The following is a 25076-nucleotide window of genomic DNA, read 5'->3' as shown; positions in this document are numbered from 1 at the left end:
TGGACCCAAAACTAGCAGCCACAATACCTTTGTGACTATCTGAGTGGTGGGCAATGCCTGTGATGCCCTTTTTCACCCGGGGCGCAGTCCTAATGCTCAACAAATACCCAGACATATGCCTGGATGCCATGTCCTGGCATCCCCAATGGTGTTTAGAAAAATGCTCCAATCCGCAACCTGTTTGCGGAGAATGAACTGGTGTTTAGCTAACTCTTACAGTAGTTGATTAATAGCGGATATAACACATATTTTGGAATTTGGCACACCCCATTCATTTACTAGGCGGCCCATAACTACATTGCAAGGAGACAATCCAACACTTGAATGCACAAATGATCTTGCAGCATTAACAAAAGATACCATACAGTTGCTCCAGACAGTGTAAAGTGACCCCCATCAGGGTAACCTTTACAAGTGTGTATGTGTGTTTATGCTAAACATACATTCTTATCACAAACATCATTTTTCTTGACAGGGAGGCAACTTTAAACTCTAGCTGTAATGCTTCAAAAGAAACTTGTCTTTTTGGAGATACCTGACTCTTCCCAATGTTATAGGACACACATACTTTTATGAAAGGCAATCGTGGCTAGTCTTTAGTGTTACTTCACACTGCAGTGAACAATTTTACACATTCCTTCTGCACCCATGTGAGACCGGCCATAAGCATAGGACCGCATTAAAGGAAAATATATATGTGGTAATTTCCATTTCCCCTCATCTTGCATATCTAGCCGCTAACCACCTACATATTTCCTAGTCTGTTAACATTCCTGAAATTCTTGCTCAGCAACCTCAACCTTAATAGTTTGCATGGTTTCATTTTCTTTCTCCCCTTTTATCTTTGGCATGGTGATGGGCATAATACCTAGCCACAGTCATAATCTGGGCAGCAACTTGAGTCGGCCTTGTAGACTCATACGTTTGTGTATCCTTCTTTAGGTGAGGCAACAATCCCTCTACAAAATGTGCACAAAAAGCTTTCTGTCTCTCTGGCATAGTCATATCCATTCCACTAAACGGGTAAAAACCTCTTCCTTTCGTGCAAATGACTTTCAACTGACTCCCCTTCTTTCTTCCTGTCTGCAGACCTTTTCACCCAATTAATTTGCTTGCGGGGGAACCACCTGCTGGATACGTGTTATTAGCATTGTTGGAAGAGCTATTCTTTGGACAATTCCCCTGCCTTGCCCCCTTTTTATTCACTGCCTCTGTCACCTACTCCCACTTTGACAGGATCTAGACTGTCTTGCATTGTGCATTGACGCCATATATCTGCTGCCAGAATACATGAAAACAACTGATCTATATATCCCAATGTAAGCTGACCTGTTTTAAGTACCCGGTCTGTCTGGGTATACAACTGTTCTGGATTTTGTCTACTATATGGATAATCTTTAGTAAAAGACAGTAATTCCATCCGGTTACAAGGGACATGAACGTGGTGCATCGGATTATCAGGTTCAAAGCCAGGCATTTCTCTCATTGGAAACGCTTGAGTTACCATAGACATTGATGGGGCATTTATGACCCACAATAGAAATGTTGCAGGACAGAAGTTTGAATCAAGCTTATACTCTTGGATTGCTTGGTCTATGTCCTCCTTGTCACCTGGCAGGGGATACACTTCATTGTTCTCATTCACCTTTTTTATGTAGCAGTCACATTTGTTTGCATAGCCTTTGTACTAGTGCAAATATAAGCATATCTTGTTGCTGGGGCATGTACACTTCAGCCTGTTCTACTCCTTCCACCCCATTTTTGATTCATGCCAATACTACCTTTTCGAATGGATTATGTCCTCCCAAGTATTCCTCCTCTTTGATATTCAATGTCCACCTTCAGCTGCTTCGGAATTATTTTTTCGGCACAGGGCGCTGTGTGTATATGCAGTCGACTGGATGTCCCTTAAGAGCATCCGTCTCGAGGATGATGTCATCAAAGGTATATATAGCATGCGCCGCACCCATTGGCTTAATTTCCATTTTTCCGAGTAAGCTTACGCTTCGAGAACTACGGCGCGCTTCAATAGTTTAGTTCGCGGAAATGTCTTAATCTTCGACACCGACTACCCCGAAGGCCGGGTTTAAAAAGTGTCAGGACTGCGGTTCCCAGATGTCGATAACCGATCTGCATAGAGTATGCTTGTGGTGGCTCTGTGTGGAGCACAAGACCTCGGCCTGCTTGTAATGTCGATCAATGACTCTCTGAAGGAGCGAAAGGGGAATTTAGCTGTAGGTAGAAACCCCAAGAAATCCCCATGGACTATCCGGTCAAAAAACCTTCTTGGGACTATGCGAGAGGCGACTCTTCCCGAAGGAAGAAGGTAAGAAGGTCCAGATAGAGGAGTGGCTCCCACCGCACCTACTCATCGAAGAAGAGGCACCAAAAGTTGCCCACTTTGACTTCGTCTGCCTCCTCTCCTGAGGGAGCTATATCTTGTCCCACAAAGACCTTCTCTCATGCCGAATGGGAAGCATCCAGGTTAGAAATGTAGATCATTTTTCAAAAACAAAATCCCTCGACAAGCCATGCTCCTACTGCGCCTTCTAGAGCCGGTAACGAAATGGCTCGAGCCAAATCCTGCACGCCCTTGACGCCAGCTGCGTCATCGAAGTCGAAAAGTATGAAAATATTGACGACTCTTCAAGCGTCGGGTTCAACATTTATGGAAACTTAGATGCCTTTACTAGATAAAACATATACTCTACCTAGAAAGGATTATTTTAAGTCACTAACCTCGATTTACGAGGGCAATGAGCCATTGGATAACAATGCGCCATTTGGGTTACGGTATGGTACACCAAATGTCCCTGATGGGTTTATATCAGGGGAGTCCAGGCTAAACGATCTTTATGATAACTTAAACAGCCAGTGTAGTGGACACTTCACCAGAGTTAGAATTTGGTAAACCTAGATCTGATGAACATGCAGATGCATCCTATAGGCAGTTGATATCTAAGGTTGTAGATTACTTGGGATGGAGTAGGCCTACCCTCCCCTTCGAGCCGGATGATCTAACCAACATCCTTGACAAAGGTCCGCAAAACTATCCAATTTTACCGTTCCACATTGCACTTCAAAAAAAGTGTCTGCCAATAGGGAGACCCTGGAGTCAAGTGCAGCAGTAAACAAGAACTTGACCAGAAAATACCACCCATCCAGTAGTGACCCCAACTACTTATAAAAACACCCTACCCCAGAAAGTCTGGTGGTGCAGGCAGCTACTGCAACCAACAGGCAGCGTATCCAACCATCCCACCGGATATGATATGGCATTTATAACGCACATGTGTTTCTAGGTGCTACAAAACAAGGAGGGGAGGGGAAACAAATGGAGGACAAAATAACAATGTTACTAGGCCTTGTGACATTCAGATCGCGCGTGCGGGGAAGACGGAAGGGGAGAATTGCCGGGGAGGTGGAGTGCAGTGAACTCACAAATGCAGCCAGCGGGTGGCTTATAAGTGCAGAGAGAAGGGACTGTAGGGTTGGAGATACAGACCCTTAAGTGCTGGGGAGTCCGGAGACAGTGCGAGGGCAACTGGACATGCAGTTGACCAGTGCGCAGAGCAGTCTGGTGCATCAGCAGGGAAGAGGAAGAGAGCAAGCAGAAGCAAAAAGGAAGGTCTGAAGTTGCTTCCAGAACGGGAGGTGGTTCTGCTCAAGTTTGAGAGAGGCAGGGAGGTTGTTCCAGAGTGAAGCTCCAGCCGAGGAGATCTCTCTGCTTGGAGAAGCGTCTGACCCTCAGAGTTGGAGATGGATCAGCGGAGAGCTTGAGAAGGAAGATGTTTTGGAAGAGAAAGTTGGAGGTAGTGCGGTCCCAGGCCCCAGAAAGCCTTGCAGACAATGCAGAGGGTCTTAGTCACAGGGAGCCAGTAAAGAGATTTCAGAGCTGGAGAGATACGATCCCTGGGCTTTAGGCCAAGGACCGGTATCTCAGTCCTCTTTTGGATAAGTTGCAAAGGTCGAAGAGTGGAGGCAGGAAGATTTAGAAAGAGGCTGTTGCAATAGTCCAGCCTAGAGAGGACCAGAGCTCTGGAGACAGTGAGCTTCTGGAGAAAGCGAGAAAAGGAAGAATACCTCTGAGGAGGTGCAGCAGATAGTTTGACTTCTTAGAGATGTGAGTAGAGAAGGAGAGGGTGGAGTCGAAGATGACACCAAGGTTCTTAGCCTCACAGGAAGGAGCATGAAGAGGGCCCAGAGTGTGTGTGTGTGTGTGTGTGGGGGGGAATGGGGGGGAGAAGAGAGAGAATGAATATATATATATATATATGTATATATATATGTATGTATATATATATATATATATATATTTATCTCCCAATGTGGAGGATCTCTTCCTTCCTGGCATTGAGGCAGAGATCATTGGCGGCACACCATTCCTGAAAGGTGGCCAGATAGTTTGGTATGAGAGAAGGAGCAGAGGTGGCTGAGGGGAGCCTGAAAGGGAGCTGAGTATCATCCGCTTAACATTGAAAATTGGAGCAGAAAGTAGCAATGCAGTCGGCAAGAGGTGCCAGGTAGTTGTTGAAGAGCCAGGGAGAGAGGTTCGACCCTTGGAACACCACAAGTAGAGATGGAGAGGAAAGACCCCAGTTGGACCTGAGAGGGTCAGTTGGTGAGAAAATAGGTCAACCGGGCCAGGGCCTGATCATTAATACCAAGGTTGTCCCAGAGACGATTGGGCAGGATGGCATGGTTGACCGTGTCAAAAGCAGAGGATAGATCAAGGATAATGAGTACAGAAGGGAGATTAGAGTCAGAATTGGAGAGCTATCTTTACAGGTGTTCAGGAGAGCAGTTTCTGTGCTTCTGGCAGCTCTGAAGCCAGACTGGTGGTCATGGAGGCAACCAACAGATTCAGTATGTAGATTAAGCTGGGAGATGGCCAGCTTTTCCAAGAGTGATGGAGATGGGCAATAGATAGCCGAAGATGAAGGATCGGCCGAGTGCCTCTTTGGTAGGGGGGTGCTTAAGGGGGAGGGGGAAAGTTCCAGTGGCAAAGGAGTGATTGCAGAAATTGGCTGGGCTGGAGCAAGGGTGTTGATGTGGTCCTTGATTGTTCTGGATGAGCAGGGGAGAACCCACTTTGAGTCTTTCATAGATCGGACTTGTCTAGAAACATCGTCTGGGGTGAACAGCAGAAAGGAGGAGGAGAGACGGGCCAGGAGTGGTAGAGGAGGAGCAGGAGGAAGAGAGGGTGGATAGGATGTCCTGAGTTTTAGTAGTGAAATGGGGCCAAGGCAGTGCAGAGGGCCTGTGAGGGAACAAAAGAGGTAGAGACTGCAGCAGGATTGGCCAGCTCCTTGCAGATTTTGAAAAGTTAGAGATGACAAAAGGGTAGATGCATGGGCAAGGAAACTATTTTCTGCGGGAAGCATGGCTCAGAAGTCTGCCAACGCCACATGTGACTTCGAAAAGTTTTAATTCACTCTATGGGACTGTATTTCTATGGCGTCTGAGCATATTCCCGAAGAGGAAGAAAGAGACGGTTTCTTGGCTATTGTTAGACTGCAAAGAAGCCATGTGCAAGTCTCTTCAGTCGGGTCTGGACTCGACCGACGGCATCAGCAGGGCCATGGCGGCAAGCACCGTAATTCGCAGATTTGCATTGCACCGGATGTGCCATCTAGACTCCTTAACATGCCATTTGACTGGTCTTTTTGGCAGCAAGGCTGACGAGTCTTGAAGCTGCAGACCTCAAAGACAGCAGACAAATCTTTAGGTGCTGCTATTAGGCAGCCTCAGCCCTTGCATGCCAGTGGACAGCCTTGGAGGGGTAGATATTTTCGCTACTACTCCTCAGTTGGAACAGCAAGAGGAATGGCAAGGCCAAAGAAGATTCCCTCATGGTGGACGAGGGAGAGGTGCAAAACCCACTCAAGCAGGGGCATCTTTACCAACAGCCGCTGCTTCCGGCAGCTCAAAACTACTCTGAGGTCTTGAGTCAGGACACCCCAGTGGGAGGCAGACTGTCTCTGCAAGAATGGCGAGACATTACTTCGGATGCTTAGGCATTAGAAACCATAGCACACTGTTACTGCCTTCCCTTCATTCAGAGACCTCGGAACCATCCAGCGGGGAGCCATTTTCTAAAGGTTCTAGATCCGTTCCTTGTGCATTAAATTTTGAGCCTGCTAGAGAAGGGTGTTATGGAGCAGTTAACTGTAGCGGAGAGGAACAAAGGATGGTATTCTCAATGTTTCCTAATCCCAAGAAAGACAGATACTGAGACCCATCTTGGGCTTGAGATTCTTGAACAAGTTCCTCAGGAAGGACAAGTTCAAGATTGTCACACTTTCTCAGAGCCTTCAGGCCCTCCAACTCAAGGATAGAATGGTGTCATTGGACCATCAGGATGCTTATTTTCATGTGCCCATCCATCTCAGGCGCAAAATACCTGAGGTTCACCGTTGGCAGTTCTCCTTATCGGTTTCAAGTTCTGACCTCCGCCCCCAGGGTTTTCACCAAACTGATGGCGGTGGTAGTAGAAAGTCTCAGGAGAGGGGAGGATTTGCGTCTAACCTACCTGGACGATTGACTGGTTGGGGCGCATTCTCACGAACAAGTTCTTGATCATCTCGACATCCCCTACCATTTCTCTTTACAGACTGGGCTTCTCCCTCAATTACAGGAAGTCCCATATGGCACCTTCTCAAAAGCTCCAGTTCATCGTGGCTGTACTGGATACATCCTTGGGAAAGAGCTCGGCACCCAAGGTGAGGGCTAAAGACATTCTGCAGATGGTCTCCAAGTTTCAGAGTGCCCAGCGTCTCCAGGCCTTTGACGTTTTGAGGTTGCTTGGCCTCATGTCATCCTGCATTTTTCTGCTGCCAGAGGCTCGCCTGAGAATGAGATCCCTTCAATGGGCTCTCAGAACACAATGGTCTCAATTCTCGGGCAACACGTCAGACCTGCATCCGGTTCCAAGCAGGGTTTTACAGGATCTCCTTTGGTGGGCCTGCAAGGACCACATTCTGAAGGGAGAACCTTTTGGCAACCATGGACAGAGATCACAGTAGTGACGGACGCTTCACTCGGGGGGGGGGGGGGGGGGGGGAAACCCCACGCCAATAATCTCACAATCAGCAGCTGTTGGTCTCCATCAGAGTCCAAACTACACATCAATCTTTTGGAGCTGAGGGCAATCGGACTTGCACTGAAGGCCTTTCTACCCTCTGTACAGAGAAAGAATGTCCTGATAATGACAGACAACACGGTGGCCATGTACTACCTCAACAGGAGAGGAGGTGAAGGTTCACTACCCCTGTGCAGAGCGGCAATGCAGCTCTGGTACTGGGCAATTTAAGAAAGAATCCCCCTATCAGCAGTTAACCTAGCCGAAGAGGATAGCAGAGCGCCGGACGCGCTGAGCACGCAGAGCACAGTCTCCCACGAGTGGGCGCTGGCTCTGAAAGACCTTAAGGAGATCTTCACCCTTTGGTGAACAACTCAAGTGGATCTGTTCGCTATCGGTGTCAACCGGAACTGTAAACTGTACTGCTCCAGGGAATTTCCTCTGAGAGGATCTCTACGAGACGCGTTAGTGGTGGACTGGGAGTTTCCAATCCTATATTCCTTTCCTCCAGTCCCCGCCATTCCTCATATGAAACACTTGTGTATGAGCGTGATAGAAATAAAATGTCAATATCAGGAGGTTGAGTGGGGGCGTGGCTTGATGGCTGTGTGAGGAGACATGCCCTGGCGGAGCTCCCGCGGATCCGTCAATGATATTTGGGGAAAACAATGGTTTTCTGAAAAAGGTGCATGCCCACAGCGCACATATGAGGACATATGAAGGTTGAGGGCATGGAACGAGAGTAACTGCAGCCCGATCGACGGCGTGATGGTTAAACTGTAGCCGTTGGAAGAAACGAAGGGCTGGGGACTGGAGAGCCCACAAGATGGCCGGAGACAGACAAAGGGCCATAAAATAGCTGTAACCCTGCAGCTGATCGGTCAGGCCAGCGAGGTGGAAATCAAGCCAGCAGCGAATGCCCAGCTCATAGCGCATCCAGCTCAAGACTCCCCCCCCCCCCCCCCCCCCCGATCCTTCCCCCCCCTGGTGTACCAGAGCGGAGGGGGGCCCGCTGAAGAGGAGGTGAAGACCACGGCCCATGGCGCAAAGCAGAGTGATGGGGAAGTTTGGCCTGGGTGGCCGTGTGGCGACGTGCAGAACTGGGGAGGATCGCCGGAGCGTGTTAAAATAATAAACGCTCAGCGCCCCACACAGGGAGACCGGACCCTGAGACTCGGGGAAGAGTGGGGCCCCCGCAGTCTCCGAGCCGAGATGCGGGCTGGACGGAGCGGGCGGCACCGCACTGCTGTGACGGTGGCAGACACGCCGGAGCCCGGCGAGCGCAGGAGCGTGCCGGGGCCATGATCCGAGACACCTGGAGCTGTGCCGCGAGGTCCCGATGGTGGTGTCCTACCGAACGGGGAGGGATTTTGTGAAATGCGATGAAGCTCTGATCATTGCATGAAGTGGGCCCCCAGCAAACGAAGGTGCGTCTGCAGCGTGAGGCCAAAGGTGAGGGCATAGTCCCATACAATATTATTTCGGCGGCGATCAAGCGAAAGTGGTCGGGGACATTGGCTGGAAGGGGAGATTCGGGTGCAGGGGCTGATAACGAAACGGAGAGGTCCCGGGGCCATCGACGCTACATATTGTAAGCCGGGGCATACTTGAGAGCCCAACCCCACACAGGGGACACAGAAATTGCCAGCACGGTGTCAGGGCGCCCACATATTCAGAGGCACGCCCGTAGCAGCCTGCACCTGCAGGAAAGGCGGAAAATTGCCACGAGCATCATGGCAGGCTGAGTAGCTGGAGGGCCTAGCCGGGGCTCAGAGCTGTTGCAAGAGGGGCCATTTAGCTGTCTGGGCGCAAGAGACTGGAGGAACCGGGATCATAGCCCAAGTGAACTAACCAAGCCCGCACTAACACACACGTGGTCACGGCCCACTCTGGGTAGGCCACAGGCAATCAGGACTCATCCCTCGTACGGCCGGATTGGCCCCAAACACCGGGAACCACGCGACACGGAGCAAGATTGCAAAAGAAAGGCTGGCGTGTCGGCCCACACCGGCATGACTACGCCAAGACATCGCCAGGGGCAGAAGGGGCCAGGAGTAAAGATAAATCGGCCGCAGGGAACGCAGAGGCGCCTGGCACGATCCAGGAGGTGCTTGCAGCGATCGCGGACCTGAAAGTTGACTGGGAAACTAAATTTGGACTGGCCATGAACAAGCTCAAGGTGGCCCTGGACCTTAAAGTAGGGGCGGTCCAGGAAGAAGTAAACCTCCTTAGGCAAGATGTCAGGGCGCTGGCAGAGCGCACCAGAGACCTGGAAAAGGAGATGACCCCAAATACAGTGGATTGCGCCACTCTCAAATCTGAGCTTCATGCCCTGGTGCAGCGGTTGGGCAACCTGGAATGCAGGGCTGATGAGGCAGGACGGGCCCGACGCAAAAACATCCATATTGTCGGCTTGCCTGAGGCAACCGAAGGGTCCGACCCAACGGAATACGTTGAAACCATGTTACTGCAGGCAATAACTGGAGGGGCTCTGTCCCAAGGGTTCGCTTTTGAGAGGGCGCATAGGGCCCTGATAAGAAAACCGCCACCAGGGGCTGAGAGGGTGAAGAGCCAGACTCAGTGTTATCAGGAGCGAAACGGGAAGCTAAGAGGGGAGGCAGCACACCATGTCAATGGTAATCTTAGGGTGGTGACCTGGAATGTGCGGGGCCTCGATAGTTACCTTAAACGGAATAAAGTGATGATGTACCTAAGAAGAATGGGGGTCGACATTGTATTAGTACAGGAAACCCACCTCACCAAGGAGAAACTGGAGACGGTTAAGAGAAAATGGAAGGGAAGTGTCACGGGAGCCACATACTCTGCGTATGCGAGGGGGGTTGTTATATGGGTGGCGCTGCAAGTGCCGTTTCAGCTGCTTAGGTCCACTATAGACCCGGAAGGTAAAATGGTGGTGGTGGAGGGGCTCCTGGAGAATCGAGAAGTGAACATCTCATAAACCTGTATGCCCCTAACCAAGATACTGCGGCTTACTTTAGGTCCCTATATGGTAAAATTAGCCCCCTACTAGGTGGGGTGATACTGTGGGGAGGCGATTTCAACTGCACCCTGAACCCCAAGATGGATAGGTCAGACATTAAGCTGGATAAACCGACCCCAGCAGCTAGGGCGCTCGGGGCACTGTTGTCAGACCTCAAACTGGTGGACATATGGAGAAGGTTGCACCCAATAGATAGGCATTATTCACATTACGCAGCGCCACACGACCTGCATACTAGGTTGGATTATATGTTCGCCCCCAAAGAGGTAGCAGGAGAAATGGTGGGAGCAGAATATAAGGCCAGGGTGCTTTCGGACCACTCTCCGCTGGTACTAGAGTGGCGATACCACCCCGTCAGGGTGCGTATCCCGAAGTGGAGACTTAAAGCTGAGGCCCTACAGGACTCAGGATTCCGAGAGGACCTGAGAGAGGCCATCACGGAATACTTTGATATAAACACTGGTAGCGTGCAATCAATGGGAGCGGTATGGGAGGCATTCAAACTAGTGGTGCGAGGGGTGGCCATATCCAAGTCCAAGGGGACATTGAACTGGAGTTGGTGGGGCCACGGAGAAGGAGCTAGAGGATTTGTTGCGGAGGGGGGGGGACCACCCGAGAAGACGTGGCAAGGATAGCGGAGTTGCAGGGTGCTAGCGTTGAGCTATGGGGCAGGCTATGTAAGTTAAATTACAGGAAATATGTGGAAAGGCAGCATGCGGGCGGGGACAAGCCAGGCAGACTGCTGGCCTGGCTATATAAAAACGAGACACCCTGACCAGTGATTCGAGTGATTAAGGGGGGGGGGGACGATCAGATTCCTGATACCCAAGACGGTGTAAATGAAGAGTTCTTCAGGTACTACAAACACCTGTACGAGGACAAATGCGGAGACATGGGCCAAGAAATAGCGGAAACACTAAAGGATATGGGCCTGCCTACTCTGGACGATCTGGAGCGAGCAGACCTAGAGGCCCCAATCACCACGGACTAACTGGACGCGGTGATCCTGCATCTGCCTACATGTAAGGCGCCAGGGTCAGACGGGCTACCCAGCGAATTTTACAAGGCGTATAGACAGGAGTTACTCCAGCCGCTGCTGGCCACGTTTAACGAGGCCTATGAAAGAGGAGAGCTGCCAGAGAGCATGCGAGAAGCGGTGATTATTCCGCTCTTGAAACCAGGCAAACCGCAGGAAGACTGTGGGTCATATAGGCCCTTATCGATGCTCAACCAGGATAGCAAAATACTCACAGCGGTGCTTGCTAACAGACTTAAGAGAGTAATTGGCAGATTGATACACCCAGATCAAACCGGTTACGTCCCCGGCAGAAATATTACTGACAACCATAGGAGGCTACATCACATTATAGACCAAACTGCGGGGGACCCGAGTGACCTGGCCATTGTGTCACTGGACGCGGTCAAGGCCTTCGGCTGATAGCGACCCTTAGTGGTTTTGGGATGGGGCTGGAGGGGTATATGAGATGGGTGAAGATGTTCTATGGCTCCCCAATCGCCAGGGTCAAGACAGGCGCCATAATTTCAGACAAATGGCAGCTTAGTAGAGGGACCAGACAGGGATGCCCATGGTCGCTCATGTTATATATTCTCGCGTTGGAGCCGCTGGCAATCTGTCTTAGGCAACAATATGGGGAGGTGGGGATTGAAAAGGCAGGAGGCACACATTTGATATCGTTATACGCCGATGACGTGCTCCTTTACCTGCGCTTCCCAGAAGAGAACCTGCAGTATGTCCTGGAGGTGATGGAGCGCTACGCCACCCTCTTGGGCATATCGGTAAATCCAGGGAAGTCCAGTGGGTTCCCCTTGGGGAGATATAGGGGCATTCCACCAGATGCATTGCCCATTTTGCAGATACCCTGGCAGACCGAGATGTTCCGATACCTGGACATAAATATATATCACAGTATTGAGGCAGAGCATAAATACAACACGGAGAGGGCGATGGAAGGCATTAGAAACAGCATGGCGTTTTGGTCTAGACTACCCCTAGACATGATGGGAAGAGCAGCGTTGCTTAAGATGGTTGTGTTGCCCAGATTGCTGCACTTCACGTGAATATCCGGTATTTGATCCCCAAACGCTTCTTTGTCAAACTTCACAGCATGTACAGGGGCTTCATCTGGCACAACTCCAGGAACAGGGTGGCCCACTGGAAATTACAAAACTCATGTGAAAAGGGGGTATTAACTTACCGAACTTTGAACTGTATTACTTGGCGGGGCAGCTACTATACGTGGCCAGGTGGCTATCGGAAAACAAATCGGCGGAAGCCAGGCTTCTGCAGGGGGACTTGGCTCCATATTTTCTTAGAGAGACAGTGTGGTTGCCTAAATCGAAAGTGGCAGGGAAGGGAAGGCTCCTGGGGCCGGGCTGGGAGGTCTGGCGTAGGGCATGGCGAACTGTGGGTGACCCGGACCCGCTTTCCCAACAGGTCCTGCTGGTGGCGCTGTGTGGGGGAGACTCCCAGCTGATAAAAGGAGTTCGCAGATACTGGGAACCGGTGGGCTTGGCCATCTTGGGTGACGTGTGGCAGGAGGGGGAGGTGGTAGGGTTCCAGAGACTGATGGAGGAGACTGGGGTGCACAAAGGCCAACACATAACGTACTCCAGAATTTTGAAACAGGTGAGGACAGGTGGCCCGAGACAAAATTGGCAGAACAACCTGATGCCGCCATAGATACGATGTCTCGGAGGGCGGGCACGAAATATCTCGGATATATGAGCTAATGAGCACGAAGGCGGGAGGGGAACTGCTCCAATTGAGGTGTGATTGGGAGGAGGAGGAGGTGGGGGAACCCATGACGGACGGCCAATGGGACAGAGCCCCAAGGTACCATAAGAAGGTCTCCCGGAATGCAAAGCTCCAGCAGATCCAGCTATATGTCACCCATAGGGCGTACCTGACCCCCAGCAGAATAGCCAGATTTGGGGGCTCGGCTGCACAGCTATGCCCCAGGTGCAGGGAGGCGGAGGCTGGGCTGCTGCATATGTTCTGGGCCTGCCCAGAGGTGGGCAGATTCTGGATAGAATTGAAAACAAGACTGGCTGGCAGCGGGGTGGTGCTTGATGTGGGATCTGCATGGGCATGCATGCTAGGGATTTTCCCCAGGCCACGTAACCTAAGGCATATTAGCAAGATGAAGGACCTGGTTTATATCTTGGCCAAGCGTAGAACTGCTATGGGCTGGAAGGCAGCTCACCGGCCCAGAGTGGAGATGTGGTGGGCGGACCTCCTGAAATGGGCAGAGGCGGAATTGGTGGCCTGGTAGGAACTCGCCACTAGAAGTGGCGAGGAGGAGGTGGGTCCACTGATGGCCTGGAGGCAAATGGTGGCTTCAATGGTGAACCCGCACCAGGCCGACTGTGAAACAGATGACATGGATGGGACAAGGGCAGAGCAACAGGGAAAGGCTCGGGTGGATGGCACAGATGGAATGGTCGAGTTAACGGGGGGGGAGGACAGTAAAGTGTATTCAATAACGGGTTGATTGTGAATGTCCTAAAAGTTTGTATGGTTGTTTGTTTTAAAAAAATATATATCGGGAGGTTGAGAAAAGTCAGAAAACTCATGATCATAATTGCCCCGGATTGGGCCAGGAGGACTTGGTGCCCAGACCTTCTGGACATGTCCATCTGCCCTCCAATATGTCTTCCACAAAGAGGAGGGTCGGGTTCTCCATCCAGAGGTCAAGATTCTTAGGCTTCATGCATGGTTTCTGAGAGGCTGAGATACAAGGATTGGGACTTCCCAGATGACTTGATGGAGATTTTGCTTTCAGCACCAGCAACAAAGTCCTTGTACCGTTGCCGTTGGAACAAATTCTGCAGCTGGTCCCAGGACAAGAATATAGTCCCTTTACTATACAAAACACCGGAGATGTTATGTTGTCTACTATACCTAGCCAATCTTCATATTTTAAGATCCCACTGCTATCGCAATTTCTGAAGGGACTCACCAATGTGTACCTCCCCCCTCCCCCCCTGTTGCCCCCCAACTCCTTTCCCGGTTCCAGTTTGGGACCTTAATTTTGTGTTAAAATGTCTTGTGTCCGCCATTTGAACCTCTACATTCATGTCCATTAAGGTTGCAATAGTTTAAAACCATTGTGTTTGCAGGCACTTTCATCTAAACCACCCTTTATAATTTTCCACAAGGATAAGGTCATCCTGAGGGTTAAGCCTTCATTTTTGCATAAGATCCTTTCAGACTTTCATGTAGGACAGAAAATTGTATTGCGGTTACACAGATTAGATCCACGTAGAGCTCTAAGCTTCTACATTTCTAGATTATCCAAACTTCATATAGATGATCATCTTTTTATAGGTTATATAGGTCACAAACTGGGTCAGGCCGTGACAAAGCAGACCTTATCCAGAGGGATCATTCTGGCAATTTCAGAATGCTACAGGCTGGTGGCCAAAGATCCTCCAGAAGGCTTGAGGGCCAATTCCACCAGGGGCATGGCTACCGCTTCGGCTCTGCAAAGAGGTGTTCCTATCAAAAACATTTGTGAGGCAGTGATGTGGTGTAATATATACACGTTCACAAAGCATTACTGCCTTGATTCTTCCCTCAGTCAGGATGGAAGCTTTGGAAAAGATTTCCTCCATTCGGTTCATGAGAACCATTGAGAAAAGATTCTTACTCCATCCACCAAAGCAAACGCTGCTTTGGGGGGGTCTGTCAAAGATGAGGAATACGCGGGAGGACACAATCCATTCGAAGAACAAGTTACTTACCACTGGCCACGTTCTTTCGACTGGATGTTCCTCCCACGTATTCCTCATCGCCTTCCCAGCCTACCCCACAGTAGAATTTCCCATGCCATTACAGCTTTCGTGCTTTCAAAGTTAGTACGGTCAAACACGTCGTTATGCGGGTAGTTCTACTAAAAGAAAAAACAGAACTGAAGCCAACGGGCGCTGCGCGTGCTATATATACCTTCAATGACATCCCCCTCGAGACAGAGGCCCTTGAGGGACATAGTTCACTGCATGGATGCACAGCGCCCTCTGCTGAAATTATTTGCCCAATCAGCTGAAGCTGGATATCTAATATCAAAGATGAGGAATATGTGGAAGAAACATCCTGTTGAAAGAACGTTACCAGGGGTAAGTAACTTCTTCTAGATGGTGGGGGGCGTGGTTTAAGGGCCATGTAATAGGACGTGCTCCGGAGCTGCTCTGATTGATCCTGCAAGATCCTGCGATCTCAACATGCCCACAGACAGAGTTCATTGCCTAAAAGACACTGGCTTGTGTAAGAAACCCCGGGGCCAGCTGTGATGGAATACGGGAGGAAAACAAGACAGGCACAGGCTACTAGGGCGCTTGGAAGTTTGTATCTGTTCGGGCATAGAGATACAAAATGGCCGGCGCACAGAACAAAGACTGCTGCAGTAGCCGACATGCACCAGAATAAAAAAACAGCTGATCGGTGAGGAGCGAAGCGCAGAGAATGGGCGCCTGAACACTGGAAGCAAGGCAGCCTCAATATAAATGCCCTGCAGACCCGGATGCAGACCCGGATGAACTTGGAGGCAGACGACCGCCAGGCGAGCGGTGAGGTACGGCCAAGATAGTAATGCGAGCGTCCGCTCGAGGCGCCCATTAAGGGAGGATCGTAGCGCATCAGCTGTTCACACATCCCCAAGTGCTCCCGAGAAAATCAAAAGCCACAGGCACTCCAGGCGTTGGGGGAACCTTGCAACAGTGTAGCTGGGCACAGAATGAAGCCCGGCTACGAAACGATAAGTGCTGTGGTACTGCAGACCTGAGCTAGCTGGGGAGAGCTGACAGATCAGCAGGCGTTCGTGAGAAGGAATGACCACTAAGCCAGCAGAAACCACTAGACCAGTGCGCTCATGGTTCTCGTGGGCCAACAGCTGGGAAATACCACAGCAGTCTAAGACGGAGCCCCAAGAGAACCACACAGGGCATGCAAGCTCTGAAGTGTAGGTGTAAAGGAGCACTGGGGCCATGCTGCAGGGGGACAAGTAATGCACCCAAGAAGCAGAAACTGAACAGCAAGCGAGCCTGCGGAGCTGCATAACTCTACACATCAAGAATACAGCAAAGGGACACTAGCCAGACACTGCGACCCTGGAAGAGGTGGCCATAAGCGGCAGGAGGCCCCCTGGGCACTTGGAGATGGAAAGGACCTGGAGGATTGGAATACTGGGATCCACACTGGATACTCATTGCGGTTAGAGGTGGAGATGGAGGCCAAGGAGGTACCCCATATGATCTAGGACCGAGCGTCATTAAAAAGACTCACCACACTACGCCACACACTATTGAACCCCATATACGGTGTGGGCAGGGCCCAGAGACAAAAACTGTGCAAAGTTTGGAACAGCGGCTCTGAGGCACGCCCAGGGGCATAATCCAGGCAGTTGAGCCAGGACCAGCAGACAGATCCTGAGCCCTAACACGGAGGGGCAAGGCCTAAATACAACGCCCAAGACAGGCAGCCGGCCTGCACAGCGGAGCGATAGATATGGCGACCAAGCTCAACAAAACCAAAGGAAAACATCCCACGATGGAAGATTACGCCAAGACCCCGCAACCCACGGAAGGCGCCAGAAGCAATGACAGCAGCACCCTGCAAGAGGTCTCCCCTGCAAGGGAAGACCGGCATATCCTGGAGGCTATCGCAGACTTGAAAGCCTCGTGGGAGACAAAATTGGAGGCTGCCATGTCTACACTGAAGGTGGCGCTGGAATCCACAATTGACGCTGTGCAAATAGACCTGAACCTCCTTCGACAAGATGTGTGGCTGATAGCTGATCGCACGGGAGAACTGAGATCCACGCGTTGCGGCAGCAGATGGGCAACCTGGAGTGCAGAGCTGAGGAAGCGGAGGAAAGAGCGCGAAGGAACATACGCATCGTAGGGCTTCCTGAAGGAGAGGAGGGAGCAAATCCCACAGAGTACGTGGAATCCATGCTCCTGCAGGAGATCAAAGGGGGTGCTCTGTCTCAAGGATTCGCGGTGGAAAGGGCACACAGAGCCCTGGCAAGACGACCGCTCCCCACCCCTCCCCCACCCCCCCCCGCGCCTCCCCCCACCCCCCCGCACCTCCCCCCACCCCCCCCCCCCCCCCCCCCCTTGCGGGAGTTCCCCCGAGACACATCGCTAAAATATTGAACTATCGCGACAGGGAACGCATACTGGAATACCTCCGCAAGGGAGGCACAATCCAAAGGGCATCTGCCTCAATAGCAGCATACCCTGACTACACTCTTCAGGTGCAACGTAAGAGGCAACATTTTGGTGCAGTTAAGAGGTTACTACGGGACTCGGGACACAAGTACATGTTGATGTACCCAGCTAGAATGAAGATATTCCACAAGAACAGAACACTGTTTTTCGACACCCCGAAGGAGGCGTCAGACTGGCTGGATGCACAAAACTGCCCTGAAGGAGGGGAAGATCAGAAGGGAAGCAGCGCGGAGAAATGATGCAGCGTTTCAACAAGCGAGGTGCTGTATAAAGATGAGCCAATGGGACTTGATTATAGTTGCATTAAATAATGAGAAGGCAGAATATGACGATGTAGAGTACAGTTGCACTAAATAGTGGGAAGGCAGAATATGATGATGCATGACCAGGAGCAGTAGAGCACCGGACCTCAACCCCCTTTAGATAGGTTAGTTTGGTTGCCAGTAGTACGGTAACCACCTGCTGGGTGTCCGGTATCGCAGTAGCTAGACGGACCCAAATGCGGGATCGCCTGAGATCCAGGGATGGAGCTGGGCAATTGTCGGGGCGGGGATGGGAGGGGCAAGGGGTGGGAGTTGGAGAGTGTGTTGGGGGTAGTGGTTAGAGAACGAGGCAGTACTCGCGCGCCTCCGCGCGAAACTCTGGATGAGCATCCCCGGGCTGGGAACCCCGGAACAAGGGTAAAGAGGAGAGACCGTAAAGGGGATGGGTGACCTCAGAATGATAACCTGGAATGTCAGGGGGCTCAACACTTATCTGAAGAGAAATAAAGTGATTATGTACTTGAGGAGACAAAAAATAGATGTAGCCCTGTTGCAAGAGACCCACCTTACAAAGGAGAAACAGGAGGTGATTAAAAAAAAAAAATGGAAGGGCACCACTGTGGGGGCCACTTCACCAGCATATGCCATGGGGGTGATATGGGTTGCACCTCGGTTGCCTCTTCAGATATTACAAACTGTGGTGGAGCCTGATGGGAGGATGGTGGCAATTCGCGGTCTGCTCTAAAATAGAGAAATAAGTATCATAAATACATACGCTCCCAATTAGGATACTGTGTCCTACTATAAATCGCTAAATATGAAGATTAGCCCCCTCGCAGGCGAGCTGGTCATTTGGGGGAGGGATTTTAACTGCACATTAGACCCTGTATTTGATAGATCGGACACGAAATATGATCCACCCGCAGCGAGAGCACTTAGAGCCCTCCTGGGGGATTTTGGGTTCAAAGACATATGGAGGCAGCAGCACCCGACAACAAGACACTATTCCCATTACGCGGCCCCACATAAACTATACACAAGGTTGAATTACATGTTCACCTCCCCCAGAGTATCTGGGGAGGTGGTGGGCTCAGAATACAAAGCCAGGATTCTGTCGGACCATTCCCCCATGGTCCTGGAGTGGAGACATCAGCCCCCAAGAGCCAGAGTCCCCACTTGGAGGCTCAGAGCCGAGGCTCTGAAAGATGCTACATTCCGTGAGGATCTTCGAGAGGTGATAATGAACTACTTTGAACTCCACACGGGAAGTGTGGAATCAGGGGGACCCTATGGGAGGCCTTTAAGGTGGTAATCAGTGGGGCGGTCATCGCCAGATCCAAAGGGCTCCAAAGAGACATAGAGCAGGAGTTGAAGGACGTAGAAAAGAGATTGGAAACAATAATGAAAGAGGAGGGGGCCTCGCTAGAACACTCTGAGAGGGCGAGCCAGCTACAGCTGGCAGGAGGAGAACTATGGGACAGGCTCAGCAACCTAAATTACAAGAACTACATTGAACGGCAACACGCGAGTGGGGACAAACCTGGCAGGCTGCTAGCGTGGCTCTATAAAAATGAGGTACAAAAGCCTGTGATTAGGGAGGTAATGGGGGATGCGGGACAGATCTGTAATACCCAGGAAACAGTGAACTAGAGATTTCTCGAATTTTACAAACGCCTCTACGCAGAAGTGGGGGAAGACATGGAAAGCGAAACTCGCGAGGTCCTAGAGGACATAGGATTGCCCCAACTAAGCACTGAAGATAGAGAGAACTTAGAAGCCCTGATGACGCTGGAGGAACTAGAGGCAGTGGTAACGCACCTACCCACGTGCAAGGCCCCTGGCATGGACTGGCTCCCCAGCAAGTTTTACAAAACATATAGACAAATCCTACCCCTCTGCTGGCCATGCTGAATGTGTCATACGAGGCGGGAAGACTGCCGGCGTCCCTGAGGGAGGTGATGATCATCCCTCTTCTCAAGCCATGCAAGCCCAGCGCGGACCCCGGGTCATATCGGCCACTGTCCATGCTAAACCAGGACAGTAAGATCCTTACTATAGTACTCGCTAATAGACTTGAGCCTATGATAAATAAACTGATACCCCCTGACCAAACAGGATATGTCCCGGGTAGGAGCATATCCGACAACCATAGGAGGCTTCATCACATCATAGAGCAGGCAGAGGGTGACCCAGATGAAATGGCAGTGGTCTCACTGGATGAAGTCAAGGCATTTGACTCGGTCCGGTGGCCATGGCTGATGGCGGCCTTAAAGGGATTTGGGATGGGACCTGGGTACCTGAGGTGGGTGAAAATGCTTTATAGCTCCCCCACAGCCAGAGTAAGAATGGGGAAGATCATATTTGAGAGCTGGCAGTTGGGCAGGGGCACAAGGCAGGGCTGTCCATGGTCACCTATGTTGTATATATTGGCTCTTGAGCCCCTGGCCATCTACCTTAAACAACAATATGGGGAGATAGGGGTATGCACCAAAGCGGGCCCGCATCTAATACCGCTATTTGCAGACGACGTGCTTTTATACCTGCGCTACCCAGAGGAGAACCTGCAATATATCTTAGAAGTGATGGAACGATATGCAGCCTTCTCCGGGATCAAGGTTAATCCCGATAAATCAACTATGTTTCCCCTGGGCAGATACAGAGACACCCCACAGATAAACCTGCCCTCCCTACAAGTAGCATGGCAGACTGAAACGTTTAGATACCTTGGGTTCACCATTTATCATACGGCAGCGGCAGAGCACAAAGATAACACAGAGAAAGCGGTGGAAGGCGTTAAAAATAGCAAGGAATTATGGGCCAGGCTTCCCGTGGCTATGGTAGGTCGGGCAGCCCTGCTGAAGATGGTGGTTCTGCCCAGGCTACTGCACTTTTTTACAAATATCCCATACATGGTGCCCAAACGCTTTTTCACTAAACTACACAGCTTGTGTAGGGGCTTCCTGTGACATAACACTAGAAATAGGGTGGCCCTGTGGAAGCTCCAGAATGCATATGATAAAGGGGGGGGTTAAGTTACCAAACTTTGAGGTATACTACTTGGCGGCGCAACTACAATATGTAGCCAGATGGCTAGCGGAAAATGAAACGGCTGAATCCAGGCTATTGAAGGAAGATCGTGCCCCTTACTTTTTACGAGAACTAATATGGCTTCCTAAACCGGAGATGCGAGAGAGACCGAGATTACTCAGATTGGGCTGGGAGGTCTGGCACAGAGCGTGTCGGTCCATGGTGGGCCTGGCCCCGTTCTCCCCGCAGGCGCCACTGGTGGCGCTATGCGGTACAGATGACCAACTCAGAAGAATGATCAGAAGATGCTGGGAGCCTGTGGACCTAGCCACCCTGGGGGACATCTGGCAGGAGGGAGGGTCTTCGAGTTCCAAACAATAGTGGATGAGACTGGGGTACAGCCAGGACAGTACATCACGTGTAATAGAATTGTCAAGAGAGTGAAAGAAACATGGTCCGAGCTGGAGCTGGCGGAGCTCCTGGTTACGGCCATGGAAACAATGTACGACATCTCGTGGGGGAGGGGGGGCACGAAATATCCAGGATTTATGAACTAACTATGCTGAGAGTGGGGAAAGAGCTCACCGATCTAAGGAGGGATTGGGAGGAGGAGGCAGGAGAGGCCACGCCTCAATGCTCTTGGGCTGCTTGCGCGCTGTATAAATAAATAAAATGCAAGACGGACAATGGGAAAGGACCCAAATATAGCACAAGAAGGTTTCCAGAAACTCCAGGTTACAACAAATCCAACTGTATGTCACTCATAGAGCATACATGACCCCCCGTATGATAGCGAAATTCGGAAATGCAGAGGCACAAAGGTGCCCCAAGTGTGGCGACGAGAACGCCGGGATGGTCCACATGTTTTGGGCATGCCCAGAGGTTGGGAAATTCTGGGAGGAGATTAAATTCAAGCTGTCCGAGAAGGGGATCAAATTAGATGTAGAATCCATTTGGGCATGCATGCTGGGGGGGATTTACCAGACCTAGAAAACTGAAACATGTATGCAAACTCAAAGATTTAGCATACATCCTGGGCAAGAGGAGAATCGCCATGGGCTGGAAAGCCGCTCACAGACCCAGGGTGGAGAGGTGGTGGGAGGACCTCCTCAAGTGGGCAGATGCAGAGACCATGGCATGGTATGAGCCAGCCATCAAGGGGGAGGGGGGAAGAAGTGGGACACTGATTGAAGGGAGACAAATGATGCCTTCGCTGCATGGGTGCACCCGTGGTGCACCCGTAGTGACCCCAGCGACGAGGACTTGCCTGAGAACCCTGAGGAGGACTTGCCCTGAGTGACCAATAGCAGAGGTACAAAGAGTAGTGCTCGAGTATTTGGGGGAGCGAGGGGAGGGAGACATTAAAGAAACAAACATGTATGGTATACTGTGAAAAGCGTGTAATTGGAAATGTCGGGTGTGTTATATGTTGTGTGTGGAATTAATAAATAAATAAAAACATGTTTTTAAACTTCTAGATGGCTGGCAGTGGCGTTGCCAAAATCTAGGCTCTGTGGGCAGAGAACTCCATTTTCCTTCTACAAAGAGAGTGACTGGCTGTACCAATTGCACCTTTTTTTTTAACCAAAGATGGTGGCCGAGTTCCATTTGAATTGGAAGATTTTTGTTCTCCAGCCCCCTCCCTCCCATCCTGTTTCTGGTGCAGACTGGCTCTTGCACACTTTTGGTGTCAGCAGAGTGCTCACACTTGACCTCGACAGATCAAATATCTTCACCATCCCCCTCCTGTCTTTTGATCATGTTTTTACTGCTGCTTTGTCGGGTCAAAGGCATCTAGTGCTTCTATACCATAATTACTTGTTTCAAGCTTTCTTAAATCATACAAGTATTGGGTTATATACATGCTCACCTGTTGAGTGCCAAGTCATTTTATGTGGTGGTAAAACGCACGTGCCCCTCGAAGATCTTTGCAATACTGCACTTTAGGAAACTTCTCGCACCTTCTGTAAGCAGTAGACTAGCTACAGACATGTTGCCAAATCTGGACAGTCATTCATCCAGAAACTCTCTGGTTAACTTGCACCCAGTGCTGTGCAATTCTAGGGCATCCTGTTCATTTTATATGGTACTTTTGAATCTCCCTTCAGTATTGGGGAATGGAGGTGGGGCAGAGTAAAAAGGTTAATCGACTAGTGCCTGCCTGTATTCCCATGCCCCTTTCCCCCATACAGCCCTCCCACAACTATTAGCAATTAAAAGGACTGGCACCTGGGGCATGCAGGAGGGTAGTCACTGGCATACTCGTGCTTTTGCCCCAGGAAATTTTTAATCTATGCTATGCAACATTTACCATTAAAATATCCAAGAAACGTTACACAAGTATATACGAAGGGAACTATAAGCTAGCGGTATAAGTAAACACTTGGATGAGTAACTTTCTTATGATTGCAGTGCATTGTTGATGTTGCTCAGAAGTCTAAAGCATTGCAGTTTCTCTACATTGCTGAATTTAATCATTCGTTTGAAGGTCTCGAGTCCGGTCCAAGTTGACTCTGTATTGTGCGTAGCTGTCTGTGTTGGCTGACCAGTGTATTATATTTCTCAACTTCTATCTGCACTCTACCTGTGGCCTGAGAATTTGTTTGTCCGTAGCCCCACCCTGCCCTCGCATTATCAAATGCAGTTTGGAGCGTGGGTTTTCGCTGTGGCAGCTGCCACATTGTGGCACTATATGCGTGGCTTCAAGCTAGTCATCACATGACCTGCTTGCGTGCTGAGCAGATTAATGTTTCTATTTCTCATTCTGCCTGTCAATTTCATTCTTTCTAATTGTTCGGCTCTCGGCTCCTAGCAATGATATCCTCTTCAGTTGTTTTATTAACTACACAGAAGCAATTCATAGTCCAACCGGTAAGTTGTAGGGCAATACCCCATTTGACAATGAAAGAGGGGCTTAGAAGTAGAAGTCATTATAAAGGTGACAGTTTGCTGTTTGTTCCCCAAACCTTTTAGTTTTGTGGAGCTACCAAGTCCCAGCCTGGTAAGCAGTGAGAACCACTTGAAGCTCCCTACCATGTTCTTTAACTATTGTGAAGGGGAGTGGATCATTGCACTGCCCCGGGAAATAAACCCGTTCTGCGTGGGCATTCATAGGGATCTGGATGAAGCACTCCAACCAAAGTGCAACCCTTTGAATTTGAAGAGGCTCAGACTACTGCTAGTCTGTATTAGCAACCCTTGCATTGAGGAACACTAACTTGAAGCACCTTCTCTGAATACTAGTTAGGTTTTACTGAACGCCACTCACCCCTCTAAGGTGCTTTGGTGCACAGTCATGTTTATGCACGTCTGATCGCAAGCACCATGTAAAAGGGTTGCTATTTTTAAATTGCTTTATTCAACAAAATAACTTTTTAAAACAGTGAAAGGTGAAGATGTGCATGTGCCTTTTAAAATGTATTAGAAAATCCTTGCCAGACGATGATGATGATGATGGTGGTTTGGCCATTGAATGTAAAATGCTCTAACGTTTGCAATTTGTTTTCTTTTATAGAGCCTCACATTTTGCTCTTCCGGCGACCGCTGCCCAAGAAGCCAGAAAAATGATCTGCGTTCCTGCACCTTGTATATTTATATATATATATCTATATATTTTTCATGTTTTGTCTCTGAGCTGCAAGAACCTTGTTTGGAAGCGTTGCATCCATTCGCCTTTCTGAGCTGTTCCTTTCCTCTCTTGGGGAAAATATTTGTGTTACATCTGCTGTCTCGCTTCACGGGTAAACAAGACGAACACTACAATGCTTCAAGGAATGGAAAAAGCTGACTTGGCCCAAAATGGAATCTGGCTGGCCCAGAAACGTCCTGGTTGGCCCAGTTAATTCCCTAACAGCCTGCTGGGCTTCTCTTCAATGCTCAAGAAAAATTTAGGAAATGGTTTTAAGTGATTGACACACGACATGTACAGTACTGAAGCTTAGCAACTGCTGTTATTCTACCATTTCGGTTTGTGTTTCGTTTGCTTTATTTCATATTGTATAGTCTTCTGTTTAACAAAAAACACTTGAATAAAGTGATATGTTTTTTTATGAATGGGTTTTTGTGGTGTTGAGTACCTTTTCTGTTAGGGGCAACTTGGCTAAAGGGTAATTGGTAGAATATATTGACAGTTTAGCTACTCTGAAGCACCTGTATAGTTGGATACGAGTCGGTTGCAAGTTATCTGTCAACAGATCTTGTTCACATTGCCTCTTCACATTGAGTGACAGTATGGAATGCAGCCTTATTGTTGGCTTTGCCTTCAAGGTGGTGAGTGATGATGGGTTAAACCTACAAAATTGAAACGTTTCTCCAACTGGAGAGCTCATGTTATTTGAAATGTAAAGACATAGCTGGGCATCATGAGTAAACCTTTCTCCTTCTCAAACATCATTTTATTAAATGGCCAGATTAAAGAGAGGAAGATCGGAGACCACCAGGGGGCACAGAGGAAGAA

The 25076-nt window shown here is 49.9% G+C and overlaps 1 protein-coding gene across 1 annotated transcript in view; it reads left to right on the top strand.

The window, feature by feature from the left end:
- CKS1B (CDC28 protein kinase regulatory subunit 1B) overlaps nucleotides 1-24673 on the top strand; it is a 114252-nt gene extending 89579 nt beyond the window's left edge. Inside the window, exon 3 of the mRNA XM_069650223.1 lies at nucleotides 24135-24673. Coding sequence (XP_069506324.1) covers nucleotides 24135-24187 — 53 coding nt within the window. The 3' untranslated portion in view covers nucleotides 24188-24673. The remainder of the gene's footprint in view (nucleotides 1-24134) is intronic.
- The last annotated feature ends 403 nt before the right edge of the window (nucleotides 24674-25076 follow it).

Source organism: Ambystoma mexicanum, chromosome 1p, assembly GCF_040938575.1.
Source record: "Ambystoma mexicanum isolate Mex_15411 chromosome 1p, UKY_AmexF1_1, whole genome shotgun sequence".
In the NCBI taxonomy this organism is placed as follows: Eukaryota; Metazoa; Chordata; class Amphibia; order Caudata; family Ambystomatidae; genus Ambystoma; species Ambystoma mexicanum.
Note: the sequence above shows the minus strand (reverse complement) of the source record. Positions and strands in the feature narration are given on the sequence as shown.